General features: G+C 53.9%; 1 protein-coding gene across 2 annotated transcripts; it reads left to right on the top strand.

Annotated features, from left to right (window-relative positions):
* The first annotated feature begins 5,094 nt into the window (after positions 1–5,094).
* KLHL40 (kelch like family member 40) lies at positions 5,095–13,526 on the top strand. Of its 2 annotated transcripts, none has more exons than XM_023260673.2 (7): positions 5,095–5,367; positions 6,728–7,996; positions 9,321–9,481; positions 9,744–9,851; positions 10,056–10,241; positions 12,010–12,156; positions 12,984–13,526. In XM_023260673.2, exons 2-7 carry the CDS (start codon positions 6,833–6,835, stop codon positions 13,093–13,095), a joined length of 1,878 nt encoding a protein of 625 aa, XP_023116441.1. In that variant the 5' UTR covers positions 5,095–5,367; positions 6,728–6,832; the 3' UTR covers positions 13,096–13,526. The 2 variants fall into 2 exon arrangements, with proteins under 2 accessions (XP_023116441.1, XP_023116440.1); XM_023260672.2 differs by having other exon boundaries at positions 5,095–5,440.
* Positions 13,527–13,702: the final 176 nt, after the last annotated feature.

The following is a 13,702-nucleotide window of genomic DNA, read 5'->3' as shown; positions in this document are numbered from 1 at the left end:
TAGTATGTTTTTCCATTTATGTAGGTCTTCTAGGATTTCTTTCATCAGCATTTTGTAATTTGCAGCATAGATCCTGTACATGTTTTGTTAAGAATATTCAATTTCTGGGGCACCTGGGTGGCTCAGTCAGTTAAGCATCTGACTCTTGACCTCAGTTCAGGTCATGATCTCACAGTTCATGGGTTCGAGCCCCACACTGGGCCCTGCACTGATGGTGCAGAGGCTGCTTGGGATTCTGTCTCTCTTTCTCTCTCTGTGCCCCTCCCCACTTGTTTTCTCTCTCTCTCTTTCTGAAAATGAATTAACTTAAAAAAAGAATATTCAATTTCTTTGGACTGATTATAAATAGTATTAAGTTTTAAATTTTATTTCTACGTGTTCATTGTCAGTAGACAGAAGTGCAATTAATTTGGGTGTGTTGATTTTTTATCCTCCAGCATTGCTGAGCTCATTTATTAGGTCCTGAAGGTTTTTTTTTGTAGATTCCCTGGAATTATTTACCTTTCGTTCCTGATAGTTTCATTGGATGTAGAATTTACCTCTGACCATCCTTTCAGCTCTTGAAAAATGTGACACTTTCTTTTGGCCCCCATGGCATCTGATGAGAAACCCACCCTCCTTTGAATTAGTGTCGCCTATAGGTAATGTGTTTTTTTCTTTCTGGCTCCTCTCAAGATTTTTTTGCTTTGTCTTTAGTTTTAAGAAGTTTAATTATGATGTGTCTTGGCATGGGTTTCTTTGGGTTTATCCCTGTTTGAGGTTGGCTCGGTTTTTTGAATTTGCAGGTTTGTGTCTTTCACCAAGTTTTGGACGTTTTTAGCCATTCTCACTTCAGTTACTATTTCAGTAACCCTCTCTCTTTCGCCACTCTTTCTGGGACTATCATGATACAAATGTTGGATCTTTTGTTATTGTCTCCCGGGCCCAAGATGACATTATTATTTTTTTTTTTTTCGCTCTGCTCTCTTTTTGTTCTTCCAATTACGTAAATCCTACTCATCTACCCTCAAGCACACTGATTTTATCCTCTGTCATCTCCCTTCTATTGAGGCCATCCAGCGGGTTTTTATTTCTGTTTTATATCTATTTTATTTCCGTATTTTTCAGGTCTATGATTTCCATTTGGCTCTTCTATATACCTTGTATTTCTTTACTGAGATTTTCTCTTTTTCAAATGTATTTTCAAGAGAATTGTATTGATTGTTGAAGCATTTGTATGAAATATTTCATGAAGCTTTAAAATCCTTGCCAGATAATTTTAACGTCTGATTAATCTCAGTGTTGGCATCAGTTGATTCTTTCCACATTCAAGTAGTGATTTTCCTGGTTATTATTATGACAGGTGATTTTTTTTTTTATTGTATCCTGGACATTTTGGCTTTATGTCAGAAGACTTTGGGTTCTATTTGGTTCTTTTTTTATAACGGGCAGTTGCCCTGTTTAGGTTTGGCATGCGGGTGCTGGCCTACTTCTGTGGGCTGCGGTTCCAATGACAATTTAATTTTCAGAGACGTTGCCATGTTATTTTCACCAGCTTGGTTTATCTGGTGCTGCTGGGGTTCCCACCTGTTCCTGCTGCTGCTGCCAGAGAGAGCAGGACGAGTTTCCCCAGGCCAGGTCACCCGGCGTCCCTTGGCAGGGAATGTGGGTCTCAGGCCAGGTGTGGAAGGAGAGTGTTCCACTGCCCTCCACCGGCTGCTTGTTGTTGGTGGGCTTCTGATGAACTCCCCTTGCTGACGGGGCTGCATTCTTCTGGTGTCAGTGGGACTCCTGTGCAATTTGCGAGAGGAGTAAGCCTACCCGGGTCATCCTCTGTTGGGTGGGAGTATATCATCCTTCCCTCACTTTTCAGAGTTACTCTCTAATCGCCTCTTGCATATTTCCATGGTTGATCATTGTACTTAACAGGGAAGAGCAGGGAGAAAGGAGTCCCACATTGTCTAAGCCAGAAGGCATCTTTTCAATAATTACAAAATTAGTGTAATAATGGCACTGTGGGTTTTTGCAAGCTTTTTTTTTTTTTAACGTTTATTTATTTATGTTGAGAGAGAGAGAGGGGAGAGAGAAAAAGCGCACAGCAGAGAGCGTGCTGGGGAGGGGCAGAGAGAGGTTGAGAGAGAGGATCCCGAGCAGACTCCGTGCTGTCAGCAAAGAGCCCAATATAGGTCTTGAACCCACGAACCGTGAGATCATAACCTGAGCCAAAATTAAGAGTTGGATGCCCAACCGAGTGAGCCACCCAGGCGCCTCTCAATAATTTTTATAAAGTGGAGCACCAAAAAACCCAATGGCAGTCAGCATGTGTGAAAGGACTTGTGAACTGGAGGGCCTCACTGTCCACTGTCTCCTTGAGGTCCCTTAGTTACTGGTATCTTTTTTTTTTTTCCTTCTGGTCAGTGAGGCTGAGAAAATAAGTGCTGGCTTCTACCTTGGGGAAGGACTATAGATGTGTGACTATCCCACGCATAGAAAGACCATTTAGGAGATGGGAGGAGACTACTGAGAGTGACAAGTATCTTGTCATACAGCACGACTATTCCAGCAAATACTCGGCGGCCGAGGTACAGCCCCAAGTCTACATCTGGGTGAGGCCTGCTCATACGATGAGGCTTGCAGGCATTGTTTGGTTTCTTGGCACATTTGCAAGGGGTTTGTTCTCTGACCTTGGTGAAATGACTGTACATTTTCTCAAGAATTTTCACTTGGCCAAAAAAAAAAAAAAAAGAATTTTCACTTGGCATTTTTCTTAAATAACTCTTGTGATGTCCTAAGATTCCTAATGAAGGCAGGACATGAGTAGACAAACTGGATGAAGTTCAAAATAGTTGTCTGAGTAAAAGAAGTCAGAAGAGAGAGAGAGAGGACATACTACATAATTCTGCTTCTATAAAACTTTAGAAACTGCAAAGGAATGATAGTGACAGCAGATCTGTGACTGTCAGGCTGGGGGTGTTGTGGGGAGAGATGAGGGAGGGATTTAAGAAGGGCACAAGGACACGTAGATCTGTTCTCTAACTTGATTGGGCTGCTGGTTTTGTGGATGTATATATATGCACATCAAAACTTACCAATTGTTGGCTCAGTCCTTTGCGCATCTGACTTTGGCTCAGGTCATGATCTTACGGTTCGTGGGCTCGAGCCCCACTTCAAGCTCATTGCTGTCAGCGCTGAGCCTGTTTTAGATTCTCTGTTCCCCTCTCTCTCAGCCCCTCCCCCCACTCAGGCTCCCTCTCCCTCTCTCTCAAAAATAAATAAACTTAAAAAAACTTCTCAAATTGTACACTTTAAATATGTGCAGTTCATTGTATGTCACTTATGCCTCAACAAAGCCATTAAAAAAAAACAAAACATGAGGGGGGGGCCCTGGGTGGCTCAGTCGGTTCAGCATCCAACTTTGGCTCAGGTCATATCTCATGGTTTGTGAGTTCAAGTCCCACATCGGGCTCTCTGCTGTCAGCACAGAGCCCGCTTGACGATTCTCTGTCCTCTCTCTCTGCCCCCTCCCCCACTTGCATTCTCTCTCTCTCTCAAAAATAAATAAGCATAAAAAAATTAAAAAAAAAAACATGATAAGACTGATCCCTGTTTGCTGGCCATTTAAATTTCAGCTTCTATAAGGGGGGGAGGGCGGGTAATTCCTACCTCATAATTTATGGTAAGACTAAACGAGTAAAAATTCAAAGGATGAAGTGAGATGACATCCTCCCTGATTCAGCTGAAAGCCATGTGCTTTGTCCCACTCTGTCCTGTACTCGCGTCCAATCCCCGGACTTCTCCCTGAGTGACTCGCAGAGTGGCTGGGGCAGATGAAATGGGATTGGCCGCAAGTTGGTGACTCAATAGTTGCTGAAGTGGGGAGATGGGGACATGGGAGACTGGCATGGGAGACTCTTCACTTGTGGGTAAGTTTGCATTTCCCACAATTATCATTAAGAAATAGGGGCGCCTGGGTGCCTCAGTCGGTTAAGCACCCAACTTTGGCTCAGGTCGTGATCTCGCGGTTAGTTCGAGCCCCGCATTGGCTCTTCGTGGACAGTGTGGAGCTTGCTTAGGATTCTCTCTCTCTCCCTCTCTCTGTGTGTGTCTCTCTCAAAAATAAATAAACTTTAAAAAAAAGTCCTCTTTAAAAAAACAAAACAAAACATGGGGCACCTGGGTGGCACAGTCGGTTAAGCGTCCGACTTCAGCCAGGTCACGACCTCGCGGTCCGGGAGTTCGAGCCCCGCGTCGGGCTCTGGGCTGATGGCTCAGAGCCTGGAGCCTGTTTCCGATTCTGTGTCTCCCTCTCTCTCTGCCCCTCCCCCATTCATGCTCTGTCTCTCTCTGTCCCAAAAATAAATAAACGTTGAAAAAAAAATTAAAAAAAAAAAAAACAACACAAAACAAAACAGTGGCTTCCCATTTCACCAAAGAGAAAAACCAAAGTCTGAACACTGGCCCACATGGCCCTACTTGACGCCCCCACCTTACTCCTCTGCCCTTATCTCCTCCTACTCACCTCCTCATTCATTGCTTCAGCTTCACTGGCTTCCTCCCTGTTCCTGGAACATGGCAGGTGTGCTCCTGCCTCAGGGCCTTTGCTCAAGCTATTAGCCCTGCCTGGAATCCTCCTATCCCATGGCTTGAACGTGCTCAAATGGAGTCCTCTCAGTGAGTCGACCCTGACTTATCTACTAAAATTATTACCACTGCCACCTGTCCCTTCCCATGACCTCTTCTCTGCTACTTGTCACTTGGCAGTTATCATCTGACATTCTGTATAACTGCTTGTTACTGTCTCCCCCCAACCACCCACTTTGGCTGCACGTAAGCTCCATAAAGACAGGAATTGCTGCCTGATGTGTTCACTGTTGAATCCTCAACACTGAGAAGAGTGCACAGTGGGTTCTCGATGAATGAATGAGCCACATATAAATATGCTAGCGGAATGCCTGGTAGGCAGTGAGCACTATGGGCTTCATCATAATCTAAAAATACGTCATTGAGTCATATGATAAACATAAGTTAATTGTTTGGTATGTACTTTCTGTCCTGGTCTTTGAAAAATGAAGCTACCACTAATTTGTTGTTGTTGTTGTTGTTGTTAATTGGCGGGAGGCAGTTTGGTGGGGAGGGATTCCCACAGCCTTTGGAGGTGGGCAGATCTGCCTTGAGCCCTGGCCTGGCCACTTGCCAGCTGAGCAACTTGGCCAAGTTGCTCAGCCTTGCAGAGCCTGGTCTCTTCACTGATGGTGCTTGTTGGAAATGCCCTGCAGCCCAGGACCGCGCTGGGAGCCCTGGGGTGAGACTTTGCCCTTTCTGCAAGATGGACAGGACCACCTCCAGGACGTGCCCAGCTGCTGTGCCTCTCTAAGACCTGACGGTGGGGTGAGCAAACGATCGTTGAATGCGCTGCTCAGGAGGGACAGGAGGTGACATCTCTGAGATCGCCAAATGGGAGGTGACTCAGCCCTGGCCTATCCTGAGGTCCCCTCTCCAATCCCTCTGCCCCTCAAGCCTGAGGTTATAAACAAGTGACTCAGAGGAATGATGGGAGAATGCCCCATAACAGTTCACACCAGTGTCCTGGGGGCTAAATTTAACCCACAGCTGCAGCCTCTGGCACTTTGGGAGCAAGTTAATCTTGGTGGCTGAGGCTGATGTGTGTGTGTGTGTGTGTGTGTGTGTGTGTGTGTGTGTGGTGGGGGGGAGGGTGGTAAGGAGGTCAGAGAAGGCTGGGCATAAAGACTGGCTATCCTTGGCCTCTACTCTGACCCCCTAAATGGTAGACAGGGTACAAGGGCCCCAAGGCCACGTAGGCTCAGGTCAAGCTTAGTATGGACCAAAGACAGTGAGCATAGACAGCTGTCTTGGAACATTAAACTCTTAAGAGTGTTAACGTTTTGAACACTAGAATCCACAGTGTCACTCCTCTAGAATGCTAAAACCCTGGGAGTTTATATACCTAGAATAGTTGAATCCTAGGAAATTAATTTTCTAGCGTGTCTGACGCCTTACAGTGTTAAAACCCTGTGATAGTGTACTCCCAGGAACACAGAACCTCAGTGCTTCTGAGCCTCAGCAGAATTGTAATTGTGGCCCTTAGAATCGAACTCCTCCAACGCCTCATTGTGTAGAAAGGGAGACTGAGGCTCAACAGAGCCATGTGACCTGTACAGGCCTTTCAGAAAGATGGTGACCTTCTTGCTTCCTTGCACAGTCTAAGGAGGGTCTCAGATCTGGAGCAGAAAGGGGGAAAGGTCCTCCCATTTTAAAGGTAGGGCACCAAGGTCCCCAGTGAGTGAATGCCATTCCCAAGTTCATTGAGCAGGAAACCCAAGCACACTGAATCCAGGGGTGGCTGGGGTGAGATATACTCCAGGGAAGAAGATGGAAGCACCCAGACAGAAAGGCCCAGAAGGCATGAAGGAAGGGAGACCCTGGAAGAGGGATACCAATGCTTCTTCCTCCCTGGACCGAGGGGCAGAGCTTGAGTCATCCCCTTCCTTCAGGGGTATTGCCTGACCAAGGAATGCAGCCTTAACTGCAACGGAGCCTCGGTGTGCTCCATTTAGAAATGAGGCAGCGAGGCTCTCCTAGGCCCAGACACCCCACCCCCGTCCCATGAGCCCCTGGGGCTGAGTCAAGGCTGCTCTGGGAGGGGGCCTCCACCCAGCTGTCCCCTCTGCGTCATGTGCAGGAAGCCCGGCGGCTCGCCTTACAGGGTCTTGTCCACCTCTATATATAGCTCCGTGAAGACAGCTGCGTAGACTGAGAGTGGCCCAGAAGGAAAGCAGAGGAATAGAAAAAGGAGGCCCCCCTGGCCAGGCAGCGGCACCCCAAGCCACCCACCATGGCGCTGGGCTTGGAGCAGGCGGAGGAGCAGCGGCTGTACCAGCAGACGCTCCTGCAGGACGGGCTCAAGGACATGCTGGACCACGGCAAGTTCCTCGACTGTGTGGTGCGGGTAGGGGAGCGCGAGTTCCCGTGCCACCGCCTGGTGCTGGCCGCCTGCAGCCCCTACTTCCGGGCGCGCTTCCTGGCCGAGCCCGAGCAGGCCGGCGAGCTGCGCCTGGAGGAGGTGTCCCCGGACGTGGTGGCCCAGGTGTTGCACTACCTGTACACGTCGGAGATCGCGCTGGACGAGGCGAGCGTGCAGGACTTGTTCGCAGCAGCGCACCGCTTCCAGATCCCGTCCATCTTCACCATCTGCGTGTCTTTCCTACAGAAGCGCCTGTGCCTCGCCAACTGCCTGGCCGTCTTCCGCCTCGGCCTCCTCCTCGACTGCGCGCGCCTGGCCGTGGCCGCCCGCGACTTCATCTGCGCGCGCTTCTCACTCGTGGCGCGCGACGCCGACTTCCTCGGGCTCTCGGCCGACGAGCTCATCGCCATCATCTCCAGCGATGGCCTCAACGTGGAGAAGGAGGAGGCGGTGTTCGAGGCGGTGATGCGGTGGGCGGGCAGCGGCGACGCCAAGGCGCAGGCGGAGCGCCAGCGTGCGCTGCCCACCGTCTTCGAGAGCATACGCTGCCGCCTGCTGCCGCGCGCCTTCCTGGAGAGCCGCGTGGAGAACCACCCTCTTGTGCGTGCCCAGCCCGAGTTGCTGCGCAAGGTGCAGATGGTGAAGGACGCACACGAGGGCCGCCTCACTGTGCTGCGCAAGAAGAAGAAGGACAAGGGGAAGGAGGCAGCCGGGTCCAAGGCTGCTGACAAGGGCACAGGCGAAGCCAAGGCACAGGAGGAGCAGGTGGAGGAGGACGAACGTATCATACCCGGGATCCTCAATGACACTCTGCGCTTTGGCATGTTCCTGCAGGACCTCATCTTCATGATCAGCGAGGAGGGAGCCGTGGCCTATGATCCAGCAGCCAACGAGTGTTACTGTGCTTCCCTCTCCACCCAGATCCCTAAGAACCATGTCAGCCTCGTGACCAAGGAGAACCAGGTCTTTGTGGCCGGGGGCCTCTTCTACAACGAGGACAACAAAGAGGACCCCATGAGTGCTTACTTCTTGCAGGTGCCTGCCCAGCCCTGGGAGGGGCAGCCAGCGCTGGGTTCTGGGAATGGAGAGGGGCAGCCTTGGGGCCCAGGAGAGGCTTGTGTCTACTTGTTGGGAGTGGCCATTGGGTCTAGGATGAGAAGTACACCGGGTGGGGGTGGGGGGTTGACTGAGCCACTTGCCTGAAGGTTGAAGACAGTTATAGGCAATTGACAGTTAGTTACATAACTCCGATGTCTCAGTTTCAGGGGGATGTTGGCCCCAGGATGGTCTGATATGTTGGAGGCTCTATCTCTGCCCAGGAGTTGAGGTCAGACACAGTGAGAAGGGGGAGCAAGGTCAGTGTAGGGGTCTGGAGCCAGGGCCTTTGCATGAAGCCAGGACTGGAGTAGAGAACAGAGTGTCCCAAACAAAAGGACTTTCCTGCCTAGTCTTTTCACCGTACAGATGAGAAAATTGAGGCCCGCAAAGGGCCAAGAGAGTGGGGTGTCCAGTCCAAGTGGTAGTGTAGTGTGGGATCTCGGAGGGCAGAGATGACGGTTTCCTGGTGACTGGCCGTGTAGGTTTGAGTCTTGCTATTTGGGGGGGAATTCGGACGCGTGAAGGGGAAGTTAGGGTGTTTCTGCCTGGGGAATGGTAAGCAAGGGACAGAGACTGGAATGAACCTAGCCAGTGGTGTGCTCAGCGAGGCCTGACCAGGTGTGAGAAGGGTGAGGGGCAACACGGTGCCAGGGTTAAACCGGGGGCACGGTGGGGGGACCGGGGGCGGCTCCACCAGTTACCAGCCAAGGCATATGGCGGGCACATTGTTTATTTTCTCCGGGCCTCTGTTTGTAAATGGGGATATTATTTTGCCTGCTTGATAAGGTTGTTTGAAGGCTACTTGATGGTGATAAAGAGTTCATCCTCACACCGCTCAGCCTTCAGAAACTTTCCAGATAGATGAGCCTCTGATACCATTGTGTAAGACTGTGGAGGTGGTCGGGGCCACAGATTTACACTGTAGATCTTAAGAGATGAGTGGCAGAGCTGTATTTGGAGGTTTCCTGTACAGTGGGATGTGGTGGAAAACAGGGCAGGCAGGCCTCACTTGCAGAGCTGTACTGGGGCAGGGACAGGACTTCGCGTGGGGTGCCCCATCCTGGCGCTGTAATGGTGGTTTCCGGGCGCCTAACCTCCGGAGGCCTCAGTTGTTCTTCGCCTGGTAGGAAGAGAGGGCACTGTCTCCAGGGATGACCTCCAGGCTGCTCTGGCCCCAGCTGGAGGCCCGGGGTGGCTGGGCGGGGTGGAGCGGGGCCGGGGACGTGGGGGCCGGTGGCTGACTGGACGCCCGGCCCCGCAGTTTGACCACCTGGATTCCGAGTGGCTGGGAATGCCACCGCTGCCCTCGCCGCGCTGCCTCTTCGGCCTGGGAGAGGCTCTCAACTCCATCTACGTGGTCGGCGGCAGGGAGCTCAAGGACGGCGAGCGCAGCCTAGACTCGGTCATGTGCTACGACCGGCTGTGAGCGCGGGCCGGGGGCGGGGCGGGGCGGCGCTGAGGGGCCCGGCGGCGGGGGCTCGAGCGAGAGCCGGGGCTGCGGGCGGGCGGAGGCGGGGCGGTCGGCAGGGGGGTGCGAGAGGGACCGGGGGGGGGGGGGGCGGGGAGGGGTGCCGGTAACGCACGGGGTGCGCTCCGAATGTGTGTCGGGTGGGCGGGCGACTGCGGAGACGCGGACCCAGCGCACGCCTGACCCCGGCGCTCGCCCTCCTCCCGTCCCCTTCAGGTCGTTCAAATGGGGCGAATCGGACCCGCTGCCCTACGCTGTGTACGGCCACGCGGTGCTCTCCCATATGGACCTGGTCTACGTCATTGGCGGCAAGGGCAGTGACAGGTGAGGCTGGGGTCTGGAGCGAGCGCACGAGCGGGTTTGTAGGTTAGAGCGGGAGCACAGCCTCCCCAGGCTCTCCAGGGCTGGTGCGGGCTGCAGGGACCGAAGCCGAAGCCGAGGCCGAGGAGGGGCGCTGTGCTCCCGAAGCCGAGGAGGGGCGCTGTGCTCAGGCTCCTCCCCTCTCACTCAGTGTCCCCCACCTTCCAGGAAGTGCCTGAAGAAGATGTGTGTCTATGACCCTAAGAAGTTCGAGTGGAAGGAGCTGGCACCCATGCAGACTGCCCGCTCCCTCTTCGGGGCCACCGTCCACGACGGCCGCATTTTTGTAGCCGCTGGGGTCACAGACACGGGGCTGACCAGTTCAGCGGAAGTATACAGCATCGCGGACAACAAGTACGACTGTTTCCTGACCCCTTCGGCTGGGCAGCCAGGGACCAAGGGCCCCACTGTAACTGCCTGGCTGTGTGGCTTTGGGCCTGTTGGCCCTCTCCGGGTCTGTCCTGGCAGGACCCATAGTTGCTGCCCCGAGCGTCTGCTGTTGAGCTTGGACGTCAGCACAGACATAGCCTCTCTCCCCTGATCAGCAATGAGGCGGGCTTCCCCCACGAGGTGGGGCAAGGGGTATGGCCAGCTTGCTCTGCAGGAGAGAGCTCCCAGGAGTGGGCTGGGAGGTGCCAGGTTCCTCATTCAGAGACTCATACCAGCCAGTGGCCTGGTGCCAGGGATACAACGGTGACCAAAACAGATGCTGCCTGGTCCTGGGAGGTCGGGAGAAAACTGAGTTGGAAGTCCATTTGGACTTAGCCCACGAAAGGGATGGTGGGAGAAGGATGCCCCAGGCAGAGGGAAGTTGGTGCCAAGTTGGGCCTTGGCTCAGGTATGGTGGGTGGGCTGGAGAGGTGGCGAGCAGGGCTGCGGGACTTTATCCTGAGGGCGGTGAAACGCCTGTGATGGGTTTTAGGCTCACATCTGTGTTTTATTAGATGACAGCTGATGTGGAGAACAGACGAAAGATTTCCCAGGAGGCAGGGGTGCAGCTGTATAGCAAGGGAGGGTGGTGGCCTGGAGATGAGGGCACAGCAGAAATGGGGCAGAGGGGATGCACTGGAGAAAGACGTAGGCTAGGGCATCTCCCACTGTAATGCACACACGAATCTCCCAGGGATCATGTTAGAATGCAGATTCTAATTCTCAGGCCTGGGGAAGGGCCTGTGTCTTTGAAATAATTCCTCCTCCGCCCCCCAGGTGATGCTGATGCCTTCTGGTCTACGAGCCACACCTTGAGCAGCTAGAGTTTAGGAGACAGAAGAAATAGAATTTAGAGACTGATTGGATGTTGGGGATAAGAGGGAGAAGTGGACGCCTTTGAGGCAGGGTGGGAGGCCATTTATTGGAGAACAGTTGGCATTAGATCAGAAACGTGAGGGTCCAGTTAGGACCTGTGGATTTGAGGGAACTGGGGGCATCCAGGAGGAGCCCACCAGGGCAGGGAGAACGCTGAGCAGGGGTCAACAGAAAATGGAGGGGATGAGCTCCCTCGGGAGAGAGAGTGTAAGAGGGAGAAACCGAGGCCCGAACCCCAAGGGATGGTGAGGGCAGATACATCATCCAGGAAGGAGCCTGAGGACAGGAGAGGGGAGGCAGGGGGGAGGTGAGAAAGGCACATCAGCAGAGATGCGTGCTGTGCCTGGATTTTATGCTCTGTGGCGGCTGGGGACCTGAGTGCTGTTTTGGAGGGTAGGGATGAAGGCCCAACTGCAGGGCCAGAGGAGGGGAGTGAAGACACCCTGAGAATAACTGGGCAGTGAAAGGAGAAGAAGGATGGGGCAGGGGCACCAGGAGAGGATTGCTCAGTGGCCGCTGAGGTAGCGAGCAAGCAAGAATTAGTTCAGGAGCAAAGGAGGGATAATGGGGAGATCTGTGGTGGATTTCACGGGACAGGCTGGATGCAATGACCAGGGGTCCATGAAGGGAAGTGGCAGGGGCAGGAGAAAGGGGAAGGCCGGCGGGAAGTCCTGGGAGGGTCAGGACACAAGAGGTTGTGCTGGGAGCATGGGTGTCTGGGATTCAGGTTTCAAAGAGGTGCAGCTGAAGCTATGGGCACTGGGGCTCCTGAGGCCCCTGGGTGATGCGCCTCTTCATGCCCCCTTCTCCCCACCAGGTGGGCACCCTTTGAAGCCTTCCCACAGGAACGCAGCTCACTCAGCCTGGTCAGCCTGGCGGGCACCCTTTATGCCATCGGTGGCTTTGCCACACTGGAGACCGAGTCTGGAGAGCTGGTCCCTACAGAGCTCAATGACATCTGGAGGTGAGCCTGGCCCAGGGAGGTGAGGGGAAGTCTGAGCAAGGCTGGTGCCCCACAGCGGGACTGGCAAGCTCATTTGGGAGTGGGGCGATTCCTCTTCCAGGGAGTCCCGTGGGGAAGGGGCAGCAGACACACCCTGCTCGGCCCCTGGAATCAGGTACTCCAAGAGTCAGTCTCTGTGTGGCTGGCAAAGTCTGGGTTGACTCACAGGGTACCAAGTCCCACTGTGGAGCATCAGCCGTGTCTCAGTCAGGAGCTGACCCCAAGCTTAGGGCAGAGACCCACAGAAACAGGCCCCAGGGAGTAGAGGGGGCCCTGAAGAGGCAGCTAAGCTTTTCTTCCCTGCTCCATCCTGGAGAACTGGCGCCAGGATTGAGAAGAAGCTGGACCCCAGCTTCTCAGAACCATCACTTTCCATGCTGACCCTTCCTGGGGGTGGAGGGAAGAGGTTTCTGTGCTTGGAGCACCTGCTGCCGGCACGGGGGTGGGTGGAACTTGGGGACTGGGGCTTCTGGAGTGCTGAATACAGAATTGTCCAGAGGAGGGGCCGTGGAGATGCAGGCCTTCCTGGAGGAGTGTGGCATTCCTTAGGAGGTGACCCTTCCTGGAATGTGGGGTGGCTGTTCTTTAAGGGTGGGCCTTGTGGCAGCCCCCTTTCCCAGGGCATGAGAATTCTCCAGGACCAGACCTTCCTGGAGATGGGCCTGGGGCCGGAGGGCCAGTCCCCAGGGGTGGGCCTAGCATACCCAGCCACCCCTCCCTGCCGGGGCCCACTCTGCACTTGGCTGACCAAGCTCTGCGCTCCTGTCCCCAATCCCTCCCACCCCCAGATATAATGAGGATGAGAAGAAGTGGGAGGGCGTCCTGCGGGAGATTGCCTACGCAGCCGGTGCCACCTTCCTACCTGTGCGGCTCAACGTGCTGCGCCTGACCAAGATGTGACCAGCCCGGAGGGCCTGAACTTAGCATCCCTCCTGTCCTGTGGCCACACAGGCCCGCCATGTGGGGACTCCCGAGAGGAGGCTGGGAGAGGCCAGAACCCACCTGGATCCTGTTGTGCCGCCCAGGCTGCTGCTTTGGCAGGGGAGGGAAATTGCTGCCCAGTCCTGGCCTTTCCGGGCAGGGATGAGGAACTTAAGGGCTCATAGGCATCTCCATATCCTTGAGGTCCTTGTTCCATGAGCCAGAACCACAGAGAGGTGTCCCAGGCTGCATTCTGGCCCAGTCCCAGCTTGCGTGTGTGTGCGTGGGGAAATTTCCCCACGGGAAGCCATCTCCGTACCTGTCAGATGGGGAGTGTCCCCCTCAAGCACACCCTGCGGCCTGGATAAGTCACCTTCCTTAAGAAGAATAAAGTGCCTTCTGAGCAAGTAGCTCAGGGTCTGGAATCAGGTACTCCAAGAGTCAGTGACCAAGTGGTTGAAGATTCTGGGCTTCAACGTTCAGCTGCTGGGCTGGCCAGGTCAGCGGCCTTTGCACTCCACACAGGTATCTCCTCCACAGTCTGTGTGCACCAAGAGCCTGCCCCCCACTCCCTGGGGCCCAGAAC

Source organism: Felis catus, chromosome C2 (genome assembly GCF_018350175.1).
Source record: "Felis catus isolate Fca126 chromosome C2, F.catus_Fca126_mat1.0, whole genome shotgun sequence".
Taxonomy (NCBI): Eukaryota; Metazoa; Chordata; class Mammalia; order Carnivora; family Felidae; genus Felis; species Felis catus.
This window is presented reverse-complemented; position numbering and strand designations above follow the sequence as displayed.

What these genes read in the sequence shown, in the direction of transcription:
- KLHL40 (XM_023260673.2), top strand. Translation starts at nt 6,833, where the DNA reads ATGGCGCTGGGCTTGGAGCAGGCGGAGGAGCAGCGGCTGTACCAGCAG. An exon ending in GTCATGTGCTACGACCGGCT is followed by an intron (nt 9,482 to 9,743) that starts GTGAGCGCGGGC and finishes CGTCCCCTTCAG; the next exon opens with GTCGTTCAAATGGGGCGAAT. An exon ending in GAGCTCAATGACATCTGGAG is followed by an intron (nt 12,157 to 12,983) that starts GTGAGCCTGGCC and finishes TCCCACCCCCAG; the next exon opens with ATATAATGAGGATGAGAAGA.